The sequence below is a fragment of the Lithobates pipiens genome, unplaced genomic scaffold (assembly GCF_037356315.1).
Source record: "Lithobates pipiens isolate NorthernLeopardFrog02 unplaced genomic scaffold, aLitPip1_a1.2 Scaffold_23, whole genome shotgun sequence".
In the NCBI taxonomy this organism is placed as follows: domain Eukaryota; kingdom Metazoa; phylum Chordata; class Amphibia; order Anura; family Ranidae; genus Lithobates; species Lithobates pipiens.
The window spans coordinates 98,879,250-98,900,942 of NW_027507785.1; the positions used below are offsets into that span (position 1 = coordinate 98,879,250).

Below are 21,693 nucleotides of genomic sequence, written 5' to 3' on the forward strand. Positions count from 1 at the left end.
AGCAAATGATATCACCTGTGTTGTATTTCAGTTATCTTGCAAACCTGGCCTGTTAGTGGGCCCTGAGGACAGGGATGATGACCACTGCTCTAGAGTATATCCCAGCAATAGTTTTTTTCTTTTACCTTTTTCCTATTGTGAGAAAAACATCATCACCAGGTCTGGTAAATTCTTGCAGGGGCAACTGCTTGGAGGTAATTTCCTACCTACGTAGGCATGTGCCCCAGATTTACATCTCCCAAGAGCCCTTTTTCCTACACAGTGTGTGGGCAGGCAGCAACATTCTTTTGCTGGAAAGGAAATGAATGTATGTGGAGATGAACAAAAATAGGGAATAAGTGGAATTCTGTAGGCCAATAGCCAGGACTGACAACACTGGTCGGGATTCCAGTCCAGCAGAGGCAATGTGTAGTCAGCCCAAACTGGAAGTTAGGACCTAACTGGATTTCAAGCAGGTCAATGGATATTTTTTCTGTACTTAAGCAATTTTAAATATAAAATGTCCTGGTAAGTGGGAGTAAATAGCGCCTCTTTGGTATTAACGGGAGGAATAGTGCTCCTTTGTTGGTGTCAGTGGCAGAAATGATGTCCCGTTTGTTGATGTCAATGGGTGGAATAGTGCCCCACTGTTGGAATAGTGTCTCGTATCAATGGGAAGAATAGTGTCCCAAGGGCCAGATAAAGGCAAGCAAATGGCCGCATGTGGGCCTGGGCAGCAGTTTAGAGACAACTGCTCTAAAGAGATAGAGGAAGGTTTGGAGATAAATGTAATGTGCATGTATTCCACAGACAGACACAATTTGAAATAGAGGGGCTAGCCTTGTCAAATTTCCATCACTGGCATCTGTAGGCATACAGCCTGTGAGCCCAAGCCAAATCCCTCTTGTTGAAACACCTCTTTTACACAGTTTGGCTGATCCTGACCTAGCAACGAATATTATAAAAGTGTGTAAATAAGCTTATATGAGATATGGAGAATAGTGGAGGGATACTAAAGTTATGGGGATTGAGCTTTTCAATGAGGGAGGATCGAGGCCTGTAGAGCAGATGTTGGGGATTATGAGGTTAGTAACTTTAGATAATATTACAGTAGGCTAGGATTTTTAAATAAGAAGGTGGGTTGGAAGTCCTATATCTTTTTCATATTTTTCAGTAATCAACACTTCTTCAGGCTACATCTATATTTCCTGAATTTTTATAGAAAGTATTTTTGAATGGAGATTTAGTGTTTTTACAAACTCACATTATCTTGGATTTTTATTAAGTGACAGTTACAGCATTGTGATAACGTTTGGAAAATTGAGTATTTCCTCCTGTTATAACCATTGTTTGAGATGAAGTACAAAGTGAAAGGTGACATAATTAATCAGCAAGACTCTACTGCATTGATCTGCATCTTAGCACAATAGAAGATGATATAATTTGGCTCGGTGGGAACCTCCAAGCCCTTGTACACACGGTCGGACATTGGGACAACCAAATCCGTCGGATTTTGTCCGAAACTGGTGTTGCATACACACGGTCGGACAAAGTTGTCAGAAAATCCGATCGTTCAGAACATGATGACGTTATTTCGTTACGATGGGACTACGTTCAGGCTAGTAGCCAATAGCTTTGGTCTAGGAATTTGATCTGAGAATGCGTGGCACTTTGTCTGAGCGGAATTCTCCACAAACGATCGGACAAAGTCCGATCGGATCATGTAGTCGGAAAATTTTATAGCCCAGATCTAAAACTTTGCCGGTCGGATATTCTGAAGGAAACAGTTCAATGGAGCCCACACACGGTCGGATTATCCGACAACACGGTCCGATTGGACATTTTCTGTTGGAATGTCCGACCGCGTGTACAAGGGCTAATACTTTTCCTGTGTACCTTCATCCATAAAATAAATATATTGTCCACGCAAAGTTGTTTATTTTATTGACTCCAGGAGAAGTGTCTGGGAACACTTGTGTTAGTTTCCGTATCTGTATTGAAAAAATGTAGTATAGTATAGGCAGTATACAGACTATACAGTGCCCCAAGAAGCCAGAACTTCCTGTATTCTGATTTTATTTTTATTTTTTAAAGGAAATTTGGATAGTTTAATACTGTTTTAAATGAACCACTTCAGCTCCGGGAGATTTAACCCCCCTTCATGACTAGGCTGTTTTTTTGCGATACGGCACTGCGTTATTTTAACTGACAATTGCGCAGTTGTGCGAGGCTGTACCCAAATAAAATGGATGTCCTTTTTTTTTTTCCCCATGAATAGAGCTTTCTTTTGGTGGTATTTGATTGCGTTTCTTTATTTTTTGCGCTATAAAGTTAAAATTAAACAGACAAACAGTTTTGAAAAAAAAAATTTTTTTTACTTTCTGCTATAAAACACATCCAATAAAAAATTTTAAAAAATCTTTTTTCAAATTAAATTATTCTTTTATTGAGGTTTTCACATATATAAAAAATAAATAAAAAATCCAATCAAAAAATTATCAGTGGGTGCTGAGGCGGTGGCGTGAGGCGGTTGGCAAGCGGTTAAAGAGTGTTTGATGCTTTCTGTGAAGCATGGTGGCGTATACAGTGCGTAATGTGTGGGCCTACTTTGGTGTTGTTAATTTGGGAAATTTACACAGAGCGCAAAAAAAATGAAGCCGAAGGACTACCACTCTCATTCTCTGTGCAGAGCATTTGATTGGTGTAATTTTCATCATACAGCAGGACAGCAAATTATGGTTATCCGAATTATATTTCTAAGCTATGCAGAACCTTTGTTGTGAAGAAACTGGAGACTGGCGTACAGTCGATGGACTAGCTGGAGAAATCATGAATGTCAACACTATTCAGCTCTTTTGGGGAAGAGCCTCAAATTACTGTCAAAGGAAAAAAACACCCTACAAGCCAGTTGCACCTCTGGGAAGAATTACAGAGGGTGTTTTTTTTTTTTTTTTAATTTCCCATGAATATCTTTAAAAATGACAGCTTAAATGCCAAAGGCTTGCATAGCTATAGTTTATCTAGGATTCTCAGATAAATGTAAAGTTTAATGAATAAAACAGTTATATGAAATAATGTTATGTCATGTATTAGACTATTTTTTCTGAACAATTTAAAGCGACACTATCTATCAGTTGCCATTAAACAAATGAAAATTTGTGGTCAATTCTAAGTGAACACTAGTATATCTTGTCTATTATAATGCAGCTTACCAGTCCTTGAATCTGGTGACTGCATTTGTTATCTTTCTTTCAGTTCTTTTATTATTTTTACATGCATTGACAATGTCTACTAGTTGTATTTAAAGCGGGAGTCCGCCGGGACGTTTTTTTTTTTTTTTAAAGCCAGCAGCTACAAATACTGTAGCTGCTGACTTTTAAAATAGTGACACTTACCTGTCCAGCGCGCCCGCGATGTCGGCACCCGAAGCCGATCTGTAGATCGTCTCTCGGGTGCTGCCGCCGCCATCTTGGGTATGGGAATCAGGAAATGGAGCCTTTCGGCTTCATTTCCCGGTTCCCTACTGCGCATGCGCGAGCCGCGCTGCGCAATAAGGACGGTCCCCCCTGCCTCTGGGATCTGTGTGTTTTCCCAGCAGGCAGCGGGGGCACTTGCGGAAAGGGGCGGGCACTTGCGGAAAGGGGCGTAATATACGCCCCTTTCCGCAGAGAGCTATCCCGGAAGTGGGTGCAGATACCTGTACTGTACAGGTATCTGCACCCCCCTCCCCCCTGAAAGGTGCCAATTGTGGCGCCGGAGGGGGGGAGGGTTCCAATGAGCGGAAGGTCCACAGTGGAAGAGCAGTGTTGTGACTCTAGGCCTCTCTTCTGATTTGGACTACAAACAGCTCCTCCTCTCCTCATCTCTAGTACATAGAGAAGAGTTGTTTGGCAATTCACAGATATAGCTGGTAAACCCCAAAACATTGATTGAGATAACAGCTCAGGAAACAAGAACACTAGAATTCATGCAAGATCAACAGGTATTGCTCTGTACTTGAAGAAAATGCACTTAGCCTGAAAAAGAAATGTAATGCAACCATCACATCTGAGGACTGGTAAGCTGCAACATGCTTAATTTACTAAATTTTTATTCTTAGGTTTCGAGATCCTTTAACAAAATTGTGCTATGTTATCTATGGCACCCTATCATATTAAAGCATTTGTTGTTCTAGTGCATGTTGGGGGAAAATAAGTAACCTGATTGGTTGCTGTGTTGACACATAGGCTTGTTCTTTTTTGGCATTTTCTATACAGTTTTATACAAGGAAATACAAAGCTTAGCTGAGCCCTCTTGACATCTTCACCACCTCCCAGAAATAGTAATGGATCAGCCCTAACTGTGTTCCTGTCAGAAATCATGAAATCAGGGCCGAGACAGAAGTACAGTTAAATCACACTTGTTTAATAATAAAAGTAAAAAGAACAAACATAGTCAAAAAATAGCCAAAGTTCAGTAACCGGAATGGATAGTCAGCCAAACCAGAAGTCGGGGACCAATATAGTGGAACAGCAAGCAGGATCTGGAGCCAGAAGGGGTGTCAGCAAAGCAAGACTTGAACAGGATTGCAGGATATAGTTTCTGTTATGTTGACCAAGGCGAAGGCAGAGATCCTCTGGGCTGGACGGCTTAAGAAGCCAGGACTGACGAGCAGGGTATCAACAGCTGAGTAACTGTGGAGAGATAGGAGCTGGCAATTAGCCAACAGCTGAGCAGCCAGCTCAGAGAAGAAAGGGCTAAGCCCAGCCCTGACAATTCCCTTTGTAAACAGTCCAGATGCATGCAGCAGCTTTCAACCTCAGTTCCACCTCAATGATACAATGTACAATAGTTGCTTTCAAAAAATAACTTTATGCTTACCTAAAATATTAGTGACCACCTTCCTGTTTAATAAAATTAATTTATTAGAATAATTCTTGTGCTTTATGTTTTGTAGTGAAAAAGAAAAGAAATTGGCACAAACATGACACAGGACAAGCAACAGAAGTCAAGCCAGTTCAAAATGGCAGTCAAGTCTTCATTAAGGAACTCCGGAGTCGAACTTTCCCAAGGTAATGTTCTGAAAATCTTCCAACGTACTAATATGATTTTATGCATAAAATATTGTCTAGGCCAGTAATTCTTTAACCAGGGTTCTCCAGAAGTTGCTAGAGGTTTGTTGAGCTGTGGCTGATTGACCTCCTGTTTGATGATGGCTGCATAGTTCTGGGGCCAGCAACACTTTGCAGAGCCAGCAGTATGATACCAGTTTTATAGTTATCTGTAAGGGTGGCATATTGCCACCACTCTAAGAGGGACATTCTTCCCATTGACTGTGAGTATAAGGGAATATATTAGGTGTACCCCAAAACTTGAACATTATTTGAATGGTTCCTCCAAGCTAAAAAGGTCGAGAAAGGCTGGCCTAGACAACAGTATTGTGATCATAAATATACCCAGAATTGTTTTGGGTTCATGATGGTGGGATACCGTCTTCTTGTATTATATCTCTGAGGGACTCCAGCTATGAGAAACTGCCCCATCCCCTTCCAACCCTAATCTTTACCACCAGTGTCCCTATAGTGACGGTTGTAGATTATCATGGAACTCAACTGAATCTGTGTGCAATAGTCCACAAGTAATAAAAGATCGAATAGAAGATTGAGTTCATATTTAACTTATCCATTTAATGTTCATCACCAACCAAAAACGTTTCTTTTTTTTTTTTAGGTGGGGGAAGGGTTGTTGACTTAGGTTGTATCATGTGTACCCCTATTGTGGAGAGTTAGCTTTCTGTTTGGACTGCAAGTGATGGAAATTCTCTCCAGCAAGGAGGAGCACAGAAAAAAGAAAAACATTTTTTTAATGGTGTGAGGAAAGGAAAAGGATAAAACTTTGTTAAAGTTAGTATTTCTGTCTAAGAATTGCTTTCTTGGTGACAACTTTTTCTCTAATTTCTTTTCTTGTGTCACAGAGAATAGAAGTGGGTGAACATTTAAAAAAAAAAAAAAATAGACAGTCAATTTAACCCTTCCCTACTAATAAATAAAAAAAATAATTTGACGGGCATTAAGCTTCAGATACAGTTAATGACTCGAGTGAATGAGTTGGTCTATTGCCCTTGCTTGCTTTTTTGATTTTTTCCCTGTTTTGACGTTTGTATTGGTATGGAAAAATAGGCTTTCTTTGGCCATTGCTATCCAGGACAATACTGTAACTGTTGTGAAGTCAGATTGCCAAATCAGTTTATTTCTAATGTTCGTTTTGAGTCTGTAAAATCTGTGCAGGTTTTACCACATCCATCGCATCCTTGCAATTGTGCATCCTCTTATCAAATGACTGAGTTCTGTTTCTTCCCTCTCTTATTCAATTGTGTTTGGGGGGACTGTAGTGAGCTCAGAGGAAGGCTTGGAACCAGGGAACACACAATGCCCTTTATTTTTGCAGGATTTATTTAAAGTATAATCGGTTTAACTATGGAGGTTTAGCTAGTGGAGAATATTGTAGATCAAACATCCCAAACATGCAACACCGCTTCAGACCTGCACCTTTCTCACTTACTGTGGATGTCAGGGTGCTGGCTGAACCCCATCTGTGCCAAACCTCCATGGACATCGATGAATAAAAGCCACACACCAATATCTGCATCATGCAAAAGCTTTATATTTAGCAATCAATAATACAATTGCATCCATGTCCTCCCTGCCCAGAGACCTCCCCTATTTGATGTATTTCACCATTACTGGCTTGATTGTAAGGATAGTTATCCTTAGTGATAGCTTTGCACTGATACTAGGCATTTGCATGAGTACTTTAACTTGTGCAAATGCTCCAATATCAAAACCAATACCTGGGGTGTGGTGCAATTTGAGCCCATACAAAATGTATGGGCTCAAATTGCACTGCAAATAATCACATGTGATTTGATCAGGAATGCGGTGCGAGTCCTGTCCAAATCAAATGCGGTTTCCCACACCGCTCCTGTTTGAACCCAGGCTGTGAGGAGAGGAGGCAATTGAGGGAGAGGAGGGAGTCGTGGTGCATGTATCAGGCTGGAGTTAAGAGGGAACAGAGAGTGGTGGTATAGAAACCCCCATGGAGGATTGAGATCTCTGTGCTGAGAAAGCTGGAAGACGACAAAGAAACAGAGGGACAGACACTGTCTTGTGGCGTTCTGGAGGTTGTAGAGGGCTCAGCACAAAAGGTGTCTGCCGGGCAATGTACAGTGCGGTGAGAGGTAAACCTACATGTCAGCCCCGTCTGCAGAGACCGAGTGCCGATTAGGAGCGAAAAGGGCACTGATGCCACTGGAGGAAGAACAGGGAAGAGTGCCAGCTGGCTTTGCTGATTTTTTTTCTTCTACATCATGCTGCTTGGGGAGATCTGTGGAGTCTGCTGAGAGGCTGTGAGAGCCGATTGATGACAGAGCAGCATTCAGAAACAGCTCAGTCTGCCATCAGCGAGCCATGCCCCCATGTGACTTCTTTACTTTTGCAGCACCACTCCTGTGTAAACCCAGGCAGAGCCCGGGTTCACACCGTAATGGTGCAGGAAATGGCATGTGATTTGGACAGGAATTGCACTGCATTCTTGTTCAAATCACATACAGTTCTTTCTAGGGTTATTTGAGCCCATTTATATTGTATGGGCTCGCATCGCACCTCGCTGCACGGTATCGCTAATTGGTATCGGCGAGTACTTGAGTAAAAGTAAAAATCAGCCCTCACTCTTAAAAAGCAGGTATCGGTGCATCCCTACTAAGTGGAAAATATTGGTTCAGAGGATGACTCTGATCTCACACTGGTGAGCAAAATTTTCATATTTTGCTGAACTCAGATACACATTATAATTTGTAAAAGCTTATTTAATGTAGTTATTACAGAGCTTTTGACTTAAAATTATTTTTCTTTCTTTGTTCGGGTCTTCTGGATTAAGATTGTATTTCCCTTAGTCCCTGTGATAGAACTATTCCAGGGATTTCACTCTAGCCTGATTACTGTTCCCAAACCAAAAGAGGGTATTCTGTCTGCTAGAATCTCAAGGCTCTAAATGTTTATATTCAAGTCCAGCAATTCTGAATTGAATCCACCAAATCTGTCATCACATCCTCCACTGGGGAGACTTTCTTGCTTCTGTGGACATCAAAGATGCTTATATGTGCCCATCTTTCCAGGGCATCAACTAATTCTATGCTTTTCTGCAGGTCCCCTATACTTCCAGTCCGTGGTCCTGCATTTGGCCTCTCCTCTGTTCACCAAGGGGCTGTCTTTAATACTAGCCCTGTTGCCTTCTTGTGGCATCCCCATTATGAGATACTTAGCAAGCTCCTGTTTAGGGAACAGTCCTCGAGGGATTCGTCGGACAATGTATTTATAACTGTCCAGACCAAAAGTTACAGAGGTTTGGGTGAATCCTGAGCATTCAGAAATCATAACTGCAATTGACACATCGCTTAGAGTATCTGGTCTGCTCTTCGGCATGTCTCATATGCCTCATATGAGAAACTTCAGATTCTTTAGTCTCATGTTCAAATTCTTAAGTCCAAAAGCTTTCCCACTCTCTTCTTCTGCATAAAAGTCTTGGGGCTGATGGTAGCCTCCTTTGAGGCAGTTGCCATTACCCATCTTTACATTAGACATCAGCAATTCAACATTGTGTGGGACAAGTAAGTCCTGTCTCTGGACATTCCAATGTTGGGGACCAAGCTATCCCTGGCTGTAAGTGTTATTTAAAGCGGAAGTAAACCCATCGATCTAACAGTTTGAAAAAACAGTTACATTCCCGGCATGCCGGAAATGCTAACTGTCACATTGGTTGTACTCTCAACCAAACTGTCAAACTCTCCAATGGCTGGTGTCACAACTGATGACATGTGCAGCTTTATGGCAGTTAAAGATTAAACGGAGGCCAAGATGGCAGCTTCCTTGGCTGAAAACGATAGGAGGGTTTACTTCCACTTTAACTGCAAAATAAAAATTCAGGTCTCCTTCTCTGCCAGATAGTACTGTGTTATGTGACAGACCTGGGTTCATTTTATAACGGAATGGACAGATATTCAAATCATTTAGCAGGTAAAAGAGCTTCGAGATATGTATTTATCCTGTGAATTTAGCGTTTTGCCTGGCATTGAACTTTAAGAATTATTGCATAAAAAATCCTACTTAGGTTCTGTCACACATTTCCTGTATAGTATATACAATCCTATTTGAAAAGCACTATATCATTATTGTTTGATGGGTATAGTATCAAGCTACATGTTTTACACCATCACTACACATAGCAAGCTCCTAACACTCGAATACACAATAAATATAATTAACTTGGTAACACAGAATGAAAGCAAACTGATTGCTCTCCAGGGTTATGTCATGATTTACATTGCTCCGTCTATTATGCTAAGCCAGAAGAAAGAGGAAACAAATTACTCTGTAACTCATTATTTACTGGTCTACATTGCACATTTCCAAAATGCCAAAATACAAGGAAAATGACTTTTTTTTTCAGGTAAGAATTTTGTTATCAAGTAATGTTACAGGGTGACTGAATTAATCACAAACCAGGAAAGTTAAGACTGAACATATGATGAAAAATTCTTTATGCCTACAAAGACTTTGAATAGAGAAATGTAATATACAGTAGAGAAATACTTACTATTATCATGAAGGTATAAGTTGGAAGTGGCAGTAAAACTTTTAGCATTCAACACTTCTGGCTGTTACCTATGTCTGCATCTTCTACATATGCCCCCTTTAGCCTCTACATCACTAGTATGTCTCTCCAAAACTGTAGGAGTGCGTCGAGTCGCAGAGATGAGATACACCCGGAAGTGTCAGATGCTATTGATGAAGATTCTAATGGTGATTCTAGCTTCGCAAGAGAGTAAGGATTGACGTCAGCTTTAATGCTAATTGAAAGTATTTTTAGAGTATATAATATTGCAATATGTAGTTTAAAAAAAATAAAAGAATGTTTGTGTTTTCAGCTTAGCTCACTGGAAGTGACAAGGACGGGTATTTTATGTTCTTGTTGAAAATGTTTTTGGCTGGAAAAAAAGAAAACTAATGCAGCCAGGAACTGGTTAGCCTTATTACATCTAGAGGCACCTCTTCTGCCTTCCCTTGCATTCCTATCGGCCGATTACTATAATGGCCTGCCTCCCATTCTGGTGGGATTGTTCAAGATGGTGTGGGCAAGCTTTAATGGTACCTGAGAGTGCAGGGGCATTGGCCAGTCAGAAAGACCCAGGATTCAGCCCTAGTTGCATGAAATGCTGACAGCTGCAGGTATATCCAGTGACCATTGCCCATGGTCACTGGGTCATGCCTGCCCACTCCCATGCTTTGCTATTAGCCCATCACTGACCAGTAGTAAGACATTGTTGATGGTGGGGATGGATCAGAACAAGCAACCATGACAGGTGGTTGCTGTTTTTTTACATGAACATCTAGGTTTTCTTGGTACCTAGCCCATCATGAATGCCTACATGTGTTCTTCAGTGTCAAGTTAATATGTACGGCCTATGTTCCTCTGGGTGAATGGCCTTACACCCAACAAACACATATGTGTATAGAAAGCTGTCCAGCCTGTTCAGCACCGTACATGCTTTCAGACTCAAAAAACAAATTCTTCTAAAAGATTATCTTAGACCAGTGGTTCTCAACTCCTGTTCTCGGGACCCACTAACAGGCCAGATTTTGAGTATTACCTTGGGGAGATACAGACTAGAATACTGCAATCACTAAGCAGAAAATTATATCACCTGTGATGTATTTTAGTTATCTTGCAAACCTGGCTTGTTAGGTGGTCCTGAGTAGAGATGGGCTTGATCGTGTTCGAAATCCCACGTACCCAATCCCGCCAGGAAGCTGACACTGCACGCGGCTAATCACAGGCAGTGAGACATTTCCCAGTTAGCCGCTGCACAGATCGGGGAAAGGTCTCACTGCCTGTAATTAGCCGTGTGTGGTGGCGGCTTCCTGGCGGTATCGGGCGTGTGGGATTTTGAACACGCCCAAACCAATCTTTAGTCCTGAGGACAGGAGTTGACTGTCGTAGACTGAAAGCATGCAGGACATGCTTCCCGGAAAAGCAATCATATACCCAATGAGCCTTGCATGCTTCTATTCTAAGATCTTCTTTTGGGAGATTTTGATATTGTCCACATCAGAAATTTTAGCAAACAAACCTCAACCTCAATAAAGGGCATTTCCACCCCTGGAAACATGTTAACTATAGTTTTTCTATCAGTGGTGACCTTGTGTTCAAGGATAAAGCTTTTATGGACTGAGAAATTGATTTACTAAAGGCAAAAAGGCTGTTGCAAGTGCAGTTGCTCCAGAGATTAGTAAATAAGCAGAAGCTCTGTTGACGTCCAAGCAAAAATGTTTGTTTTTTTTCCCTTGCACGTGATTGGGTACTCTTTGCAAAGTGAAGGTTTACCCCATTTAGTAAGCTCTGGAGCAACTGCAAAGTGCACAGTCTAATTGCCTTTAGTAAATTGGCCCCTCTGTTTCTCCTCTTCATGTACATTTCCCGATTTGGGTGTGTTGGCTCTGTGAGACAATTCCCCCACTTCACATTTTTTGAGCGGCTTAGATCCATTTGATATTGACCACTACCAACCTGCATTTGAGGAAGGCTAATCATCAAGTCCAGCTCCTCCATCTCATTTTGTTACACCAATCCAACAGGGTCTTCATTGTTGCCATCCCTACACACCGTTCCTGGATTTTTTTTATTGGAAGAACAGCGTACCATGGATTTATAGTTCATCCACCTTGGGACCACATATACCTACATTTTGGACTACTAGTTGACAACAGCGACTGCTCTACTCATTTAGTCATCCGTTATAGATGCAGAGTGGACAAACGTTTTTTTTTTTAGCCTCTCTTCCACCAGCCTAAGGGTACGTTGTGTGCCTGTGACAGCCAATCTGGTTATTATGTGATTCTAAAGCTAACCAGTTGATTGAAAGAAGAGAGAGATTTCACAAGACAGTCATCCTAAAGGGCAGGAAAGGAAAAATCCATGGTTGGCTTTTAAGCACGTAGATTTTTGGTCTGTGAACCTAGTCTAATAACTCCACGGATTTCACTTTTATTCATAGCTCTGTGCGCTTTTGCTGACCTACTTGTTTTTTTTTTTTTTTTTTGCCTTTCTGGTTTGTAGAACTTTCTGTGTAATGGTTGCTGCTGAAATTACACTTTCCTGTGCATTACTGTAATGAAATGTAATTGTGGGATCATAGCCATTAATAGCAGTGTGCCGTTACACCAGCAGCAATGCTAACAATTTGGTAAGAAGCAATTCGACGTAGAGTTGGAATAATTACATACAGTGTGTGAACTCTGAAAAGCAATCTAATAGATCTATAAAACAGCACACGTTCAGTAAACATACAGTAGAGAATGACTTATTTTACACTTGTCTACTTGATTATTTAAAAATCTTTCATGCGACAAGTCTACTTTAAATGAGATCATCAAAGGGCGCATCGTTTTCGTTTTTTGTTTAATTATGTTTTCTCTATATTTTCTGTCTGTAACAATCTATCACTCATAATAGCCATCTATTGCTGGTTGTCATATCGGCTGACAATAAATCACCATTATAAATGATCTGGTGCTACAAAAGATGTATTAGAGGATTGGTTTCGGGACTTAGGGCCTGATGAGATCACTGCAGGAAGACAGAAAAAATACATACAAATCTGGAATAACTTGACCGTAAAAATATGAATATGTTTTTGCTGTCTTTAAAAGGATTCCCCAGAAATTGATTACAGGACCAGAAGTAATGTAGGTATAGCAAAGTTCCTTCTCCTATATTGGCAGAGGTTCTAAGCCTACCCCATTTAAAAAAAAAAAACTTTAATAAACAATCACACTAGCTTTACATTTATGCATTTTTTAGTGCGTTTTACAGTTTGCACAAAAGCACTACAGTCCATTTACATGGTTTCCTATGGTACAGGTTCACATCTATGTGTTTTTCGGCCGGTGCGTTTTTTTTTTTTTTTTACTTCCATTGTCATTTTGTACACTACATCTTTTTTTGCTAAATGAGTAGGGGTACTATGTACTCCCTACTCATTCACATGGGGGGGGAGGGGGCAGGATCTTGGGGACCCCTTGTTAACGGGAGCTTCCAGATTCCGATAAGCCCCCTTCCCGCAGCCCTCCACAAGCACCGGGCCAGGGTTGTGGGGAAGTGGACCAAGTCCCCATAAACATGAGGTCATGGTGCTTTGGCGGGGGGAGGCATGTTGAGGGCCTGTGGCCTGGTATGGAGGGGGGGGGGGGGGGGAGCTCACTAGTCCCTATTCCTTTCCTGACCTTCCGGGCTGCATGCTCAGATAAGGGTCTGGTATGGATTTTATTTTTGGGGGGGGCCCACTCCATTTTTTATTTTTACATTTTGGCCTGGGGTTTCCCTAAAAATCCATACCAGATCCAAAGGGCAGGGCTTGGTATGGATTGGGAGGGGACCCCAATGCCGATTTTTTTATTGCAGGCAATTTCTTTTTTTACATTCAGCTGTCAGCAGGGAACGTGGCTGACAGCTGATGACTTATCGGTTGTAAAGGATGCCACAGCTTGCTTTATGCTTTTTAAGGACCCCACCTATCCAGAAGAACTGTATAAAATCCCTGAAAGTTTTTTTTTTTTTTTTTCTTTGTGTCCCATTAGGAAGATTTGTCTTTTATTTCTATCTCAGAAACAAAACAGAAATCGAGAGAGGATTTTTCTAAAGTTAGGGAAATTCTTTCTTAGTTGTCCTCTGTATTCCAGACCCAGTGACAACTCATATGTTAAAGTGCTACTAAATTCACAGCAGTAAAATCAGTCTGTATATGCAGTAAAGCATGCTTGTTATCCCCACTGTGGAACCTAAGGGGCTAATCCTGGGCATTGTGTAAAAAGTCTGTTTGATCCTGTCTTCTCTGATCCTACCCTTCTTCCACCGTCCCCAAACTATCTCGTGATAGACCAGAGCCTTTTTTTTACTTGGGAGGGTACATGTGATCAGCACTGTCCAGACGGAGGGTGGGGGTTTCTGCAGCCTCATAGGACAGTTAGAGAAGAAGGAAAACTCCTACAAGCTTTAACCGGACACTGATAGAAGTCACAAGATTGCTTTATACTGCTGATGAGAAAAGGTATTTTGCAGTTTACATTTACTAAGTAATTGCTTTTCCATGTTCTGTGTACTGTGGGTGACCAGATATAGTGAATGCAGGGTCCTGGGTTTAGTAACACTTTAAGTTTCCCCTCACTTTCCGGCCTGGTGACAGTGTGCATCAGAATAAATGGAAAAGGCATAAATCTCCCTGGTGGGAGACATAGGCAGCAATTAAAACCTAACTGTTCTATCCCCTTTTTTTATCCTATCCAAAAAAGTGCTGTTATGCCACGTACACATGACCGGTTTTCCCGTCTGAATAAACTCTGAAGGTATTTCCGACGGAGTTCCGCTGAAACTGTCTTGCGTACACATGATCACACCAAAGTCCGATCTTCAAGAATGTGGTGACGTACAACACGTACGATGGGACAAGAAAAAGGAAGTTCAATAGCCAGTAGCCAATAGCTTCCGTCTCGTACTTGCTTCAGAGCATGCGTTGTTTTTGATCCATCGGAACAGCATACAGACAAGCGGTTTTCCCAACTGGAATTGGTTCCGTCGGAAATATTTAAAACATGTTCTATTTCTAGGTCCCTCAGAATTTTTGAAAAAAAAAAAGTCAGATGAGGCATACACACGATCGGAATATACAATGAAAAGCTTCCGTCTGACTTTTTCTGTTGGACATTCCGCTTGTGTGTACGCGACATTAGATGTATTTAAAGCGGAACCTCACCACTGCATCAATCCCTCCCCTCTTCAGGGCAGCCATTGTAAGAACCCCCCTCCCCCCCGTGCTTGTGCAGATTAGCCACCAGTCTCTGCCAGATATTTAGGACCTGGAAGAGTCCAGCGGCGGACCTGAGCATGCACAGGGGATTTCTGTAGATGAGCACAAGTTTCACACTATTCCGGTACATGGGCACTGTAATAACTGTGTCTTCTGTACACATGTGCAGAAATAACCCCCCCCGTGTGCAGATCCACCCATGGTAACTCGCTGCCTCTTGGGAAAGGGTGACATGGCAATCCCAGGAGGCAGTGCGGCCTGGTCTAGACCAGAAAGCAGGTAGTGCTATGTTGCAACACGAAAAATATTAAACTTTTTCCCATTTTTGAAAAACAGAGGAAACTTTTTTTTTTACGTTTTGGATGGAGTGGAGAGGGATTAAGTCACCTGTTGGTTTTCTATTGCTGTCTGTAACCCACCAGGGTGTTTACCATTATCACCGAGAGTAATGTCCCGTACACACGATCGGATTTTCCGACAACAAATGTTGGATGTGAGCTTGTTGGCTGAAAGTCAGACCGTGTGTATGCTCCATTGAACATTTGTTGTTGGACTTTCCGCCAACAAATATTTGATAGCAGGTTCTCAAATTTTCCACCAACAAAACTTTTTTGTCGGAATTTCCGAATGTGTGTACACAAGTCCGACGCACAAAAGTTCACGCATGCTCAGAATCAAGCAGAAGGAGCCGCACTGGCTATTGAACTTCTCTTTTCTCGGCTCGTCGTACGTCTTGTATGTCACCACGTTCCCACGTTCGCAATTGTTGGCCAACATTTGTGTGACCGTGTGTATGCAAGACAAGTTGGAGCCAACATCCTTTGAACGAAAATCCACGGTTTTGTTGTTGGAAAGTCTGATCGTGTGTATGGGGCATAAGAGGAAAAACAACCCCAAATTTGGGGGTTTTACCAGAACAGGAGTACAGGAGAAATCTTCCAATGGGCACACCAGTTCAGGTGACAACCAGAAATTCTCTCACTTTTGCAGAGATCTTCTCTCACTTCCTGTTTGGCTATGGGACAGGAAGTAAAGGGAGATCTCCCCAATGGGACACAGATGGCAAAAATAAACCTGACAGGGGTTATAACCCTCCCTTACTCTATCCAAAATGAAAAAAATAATGCTTTAATTGTATTACCTGATTTGTTCAACCATTTCATAATATAAGTAAAAAAACTAAATAAAAATAAAGTTCTTAATGTATAGGTACTGAAATTTCTGATGTTCATTTTAAAGTAACCATTTTTTTAGGATTTCACATAATCATTTTCACAAAGTGAACAGGAGCTCTATTGTGAGTCTAATTTCTCATAGCTCCCGGTATAATGTTCATAAGCTCTTTCATGCATCTTTGATAGAGGAGATGACCCTGTTGGTTCCTCGTTCCGACACCTGCGTTTATTAATCTCCTTATTTCTGCAGGAACGTGTCGGCGGTGAATAACTGTCTACTTGATGAGATTAAACCCTCATTCAACCAGTGGCTTCTCTGTGCGGGTTTCAGAGTGTTGCATGGGGATTGTGAAGAGCCGCCATCTGACCACAGATGTCTTCCTGGCAGGGAGGCTTTGGCATGCTCTTACAAAAGTGAAGTTTCTCTGCTCTCGTCTGCCTGCCCAACTGGAAAGCTATTGATTCCAATGTTTGGCTCAGACAGCGAGGAAGATTTTGGACAGTGAACTACCAGAGAAAACTTTGCTGTGATGTGTGTGAACTGATGAATGCTAACATGCTCACCAGGGCAGTTAAGGTTGGAGCATTAGCACTGGGCCTCCTGGCAGTCAAGTTACTAATAGGCCATGTCCTGAAAAATCTGAACTTCAGGCAAACCGCTAAATCAAATGCTTATATGAGAGCAACTCGTCAGATTTTTATTTTTGCTCATCCAGTCCTGAGATTTACACAGCTGTGCCACATAAAACAGTCCTGCAGGGTAGCAACTTACTCCTTTTTAGCCTAGGCAAGGTTTGTTTTTCCAGAACCACGCATGTGCAGATGTGCTGATCTTCAGTACCTGTCAAAGACCTTGGGCACATCTGCATGTGTGCCCACACACATACCCGAACATGACTTGATTAGGAAGGTATGGGACTTTGTGTTTAGTCCGCACACACACTAGATGCCCATCATTTCCTGTACCGTCCTAATTGTGCTGTGCAAGTGCAGATCTGCTGCAAGGCTCTTTCAAGTTCAGAAGATTGGTAAAAGTGGTCATGTGCCGGTGCTGAGTAATCAGAATTGCTCTGATCCATGCGGTGTCCTAAGGAAAGAAGGGAGGAAGAGAAGGGATTTCAAGTCCCAGGACTGCTAACCTGACTGTGTAGGCACTGACAGCTCATCACCCATGGAGGGTAAGTACAGTGGAGAAAATGTAGGACAGTGATGGCAAACCTTGGCACCCCAGATGTTTTGAAACTACATTTCCCATGATGCTCAACTACACTGCAGAGTGCATGAGCTTCATGGGAAATGTAGTTCCAAAACATCTGGGGCGCCAAGATTCACCATCACTGGTGTAGGGTGTTCACCTTTTTTCGGAAAACACGTAAAGGAAAAAATTGTATTTAAAAAAAATAACAAACATACTTACCTGCTCTGTGCAGTGGTTTTGCACAGAGCAGCCCTGATCCTTCTCTTCTAGGGTCCCCTACTAGCATTCTGGGCCCCTCCCCCTTGCCGAGTGCCTCCATAGCAAATCGCTTGCTGTTCGGGCACTTGTGCATGCTCGCTCCCCAGCTGGGTCTCTGCGTCCATAAGGCTTGGCTCACACCTATGCAAATTGGCTGCGGCTTACAGGAAACTTTCACACGGGGCGGATCAGTGCTGATCCGGCCCGTGGATATCCACTTGCTCAGCGGGGATCGCCGGAGTGATCCCCGCTGAGCAGGAAGATGACAGGTCTGTCTCTGCACACTGTGCAGGGACGGACCTGTCAGAGCGCCGCTCTCCCCTATGGTAGATCAGGTGATGACGGACCGCAGTGTCCGTCGTCACCCGATCCGACCTGATGACGGACGAAAAAATAGCTTTTTCCTCCGTTACACTTTTTCGGATCGGAGCTGCTCGGATGTCAGCGGACATGTCACCGCTGACATCCGACGCTCCATAGAGCTCTGTGGAGCATCCATTCAGGTCTGCCTTAAAAACTGACAGGTGGATCTGAACGGATCGTCCGTGTGAAAGGGGCCAAAGGGCTCCTTCACACGGAAGTGTCTGTGTACGGAGCCAGCTCTGCTCAGCGGGGGATCGCTCCGTCGATCCCTGCTGAGCAGGAAGATGACAGGTCTGTCTATGCACACTGAGCAGGGACGGACCTGTCAGAGTACCGCTCTCCACTATGGGGGATCGGATGAAGACGGACCATAGAGTCCGTTGTCACCCGATCCGCAGACGTATGGAAAAATAGGTTTTTCCTCTGTCACACTTTTTTGGATCGGAGCGGGTCGGATGTCAGCGGACATGTCACCTCTGACATTCGTCCCTCCATAGACCTCTATGGAGTGTCCGTTCAGGTCTGCCTAAAAAACTGACAGGCGGACCTGAACAGATCGTCTGTGGGAAAGGGGCCTAAGACACAGAGAGCATAGCTCAGTCTCGCGCCTTACTGGCTGTAATTGACAGCAGTGGGAGCCAATGGCTCCTGCTGCTCCATCTCCCTCGGGTCTCGTGCACATTGCTGAATGGGAAATATTAGGGGGAGCTGCACATTGAAGGTTTTTTACCTTCATGCATAGAATGCATGAAGGTAAAAAACCTTAAGCCTTTGCAATCACTTTAAAGGAGACGTAAAGTTAAATTAAAAATAAAAATGAAAAAAATAACAAACATGTCTATAATTACCTACTCTCTGTAATGGAATCGCGCAGAACGGATGGGAACCTCCTCTTTTCTGGTCCCCAGCTGGTGCTCCTGGACCCTCCTCTCTGGCCAGTGCCCCCATTGGAAGCCACTTCCCATGGGGGCGCTCTTGCGTGCTCGCACCTGAGTCCCTCTGCTGTGTCCATGGACTCAACCCCGCCCCCTGCTCCCTCGGCACTGTCTTTGATTGAAAGGACTGAGAGACAATGGCTCCCGGTGCCCTAGTTAAGCCAGCGAGACCTGGAAGTGTGGGGAGAGAAGAGCTGCAGACGTTCACGGCTGTATTGAATGAGGGCTCAAGTTAGTAAAGGGGGAGATGCTGATACCTAAATATTTTTTACCTTAATGCAAGGAATGCGTTAAGGTAAAAAACATTTTGACTTTACAACCTCTTTAATTTTGCTTTTCCACCACTCTGTTCAGCTAAGGAAGCCTAAGAAAATACCCTGTACTTCCAGGTTTGGAGGGTATCCACACTTCAGAGGGCCCATTTACACTTATGGTGCCCTCTGAAGAGCAATCCATGGTGGATCATTCTCCAGATGGCATTTTACAGGTAGTGGCGTTAGCTTGTGCGTCAGTGGAAATTTTTCTGCATTGTGATGGAAAGCACGATGGCCGACACATGTACACCCCCGTCCACTGCCTTTGCAGCTTAAGGGGGAGCATTTGGGGAACACGGACCACCAACTGCAAGTGTAAATGAGGTCTTTCTCTGTAATAATCTGCCCGTTTGTGACTACAGTCAGGCTGAAGAGTTTGTGTATGACTTGCAGTAGAGCTGCGTGATTAATTGCAGAGAATCGTTATCGTGATTCTCCGCCCGCCACGATCGCAACTGTGGATTTGGGTGATTCTGACCCATCAAGCAGTTTGTTGTAATGTGCTCACATTAAAAGTGCGCGCCGTGCACCGATCAATGGAGTCCCTGGGATGTTTCCTGTTTCCCTGTTGTGAAGGGGAGGAGAAGCCTTTGGAGCCAGCGTGAAACGTCTCACGTCTGCAAAGAAGAATGTGATTGGTCAGTAACTACAGGCATACCCCACTTTTAAGTACACATTGGGGTTTATTTACTAAAGCCGGAAAGTGCAAAATCAGACTCACTTCTGCATAGAAACCAATGAGCTTCCAGGTTGTATTACCAAAGCTTAATTGAACAAGCTGGGGTTGGAAGCTCATTGGTTTCTATGCAGAAGGGAGCCTGATTTTGCGCTTTCCAGCTTTAGTAAATAAACCCCATTGTGTACTTAAAAGTGGGGTATGCCTGTATGTCAGAGTGACAGCCCCGCCCCCTGGTGTTGGTAGGTAGGGGACGGTGCCTCTTCCTGTGTGTGTCCGAGCGCGTGATGTCAGTGGGAAGCATGGCGGAGAGCAGGATCGGGCCGAGACTGGAGCCCTGACCGGAACCGTCCGGATCGGGGGCCTTTCTGCTAGGGGTGTTCTGCCTGCTGTGCCAGGTGTGTCCCTCCGGGGCCACAACACACTGGGTGGTGACAGAGGACGGCAAGATCCAGCAGCAGGTGAGGTGACACCTGACGGAGGGGGGACACATGACAGAGGAAGAAACAGGGAGGGGGGACACCTGAGAGAAAGAGAGAGAGCAAGGGGGACAGCTAACATGGGGGGGGGATCCTTCGATTGGGGGTACCTGACAGGGGGAGGGAGATCACTAGAGAGAGAGAGTTGGGAAAAAAGGGGGACACCTGAGATAAGTAGGGGCACCTGATAGGGGGATACTTGAGAGGAAAAGGGGGGGTCACTTGAAAGAAGACCCCCCTGAGAGGAGAGGGGGGTGACACCCGAGAGGAGAGGAGAGGCTCTCCATAAATAAATCAATCACTCTCTCTATCAATCTCTCTCTCTCCTTAAAAATAAAATTATGTCACGAGAATCGTGATCTTTTTATTCTAAGCCCTTGTACACACGGTCGGACATTCCGACGGAAAATGTCCGATCGGACCGTGTTGTCGGATAATCCGACTGTGTGTAGGCTCCATCGGACTGTTTTAGAGCTGGGCTATAAAACTTTCCGGCAACATGATCCGATCGGACTTTGTCCGATTGTGTGTAGAGAATTCCGATTGGACAAAGTGCCACGCATGCTCAGATCAAATTCCTAGACCAAAGCTATTGGCTACTAGCCTGAACGTTGTCCCGTCGTAACGAAATAACGTCATCACGTTACGTACGATCTGATTTTCCGACAACTTTGTCCGACCGTGTGTATGCAACACAAGTTTCGGACAAAATCCGACGGATTTTGTTGTCGGAATGTCCGACCGTGTGTGCACGGGCTAAGTAAAAAAAATTGTGATTCTCATTTTGTCAAGAATGGTGAAGCTCTAACTTGCGGTAGTTTCCACCCTGTGATCAGCGTCAGGCAGAGTAGAGTGATCACGTTATCAGTGTGCTGTGTATGACTCCTGTAATAAATCAGAGGAGCAGAATCCTTGATAATCTGTAGCTGGTATGTAATTAATAAAATGCCGTTCACTATGTACACACTGCAGCCTATTCTTTGTGTTTGCAACTATTTTGGAATAGAACCAAGTGTACCAAAAATAGGTGACTATTCTCAGTGAAGATTTAAATGCCGGTGTTTTTCCACATTTGAATCATGCTGCACCTTTTTTTATTTTTTATTTATACTATACTGTAGTATAGTATACTGTTATACTGTTTTTTTATTTTATTATTTATTTTTTCAGTCGGTATATGTTGCGTGAATAATGAATGTCTATGGCAACACATTAAACATTTTTAACGAGCGCATACACTGACTTTAAAGGCTAAGTTAACCTTTTGTAAAAAAAATAAAAAATAAATAAATAAATAATACAAGCACATGATTTTGCAGATAAAAAAAAAAAGTTTATAAGCACTTTTGCACTCACGATCAGTGGATTGTGGTTGCAATGGCAGGCTCCTGCAGACACTCTCTGTCTATACCCTCACACA

The 21,693-nt window shown here is 43.1% G+C and overlaps 1 protein-coding gene across 4 annotated transcripts in view; it reads left to right on the plus strand.

Annotated features, from left to right (window-relative positions):
• PHF2 (PHD finger protein 2) overlaps positions 1–21,693 on the plus strand; it is a 429,233-nt gene that overhangs the window by 274,784 nt on the left and 132,756 nt on the right. For 3 of the 4 annotated variants that reach the window (XM_077452101.1, XM_077452100.1, XM_077452098.1), the window contains exons 3-4: positions 4,916–5,030; positions 9,748–9,837. In XM_077452101.1, the coding sequence (XP_077308227.1) occupies positions 4,916–5,030; positions 9,748–9,837 (205 nt within the window). The remainder of the gene's footprint in view (positions 1–4,915; positions 5,031–9,747; positions 9,838–21,693) is intronic. The other variant, XM_077452099.1, reaches the window with a different exon arrangement.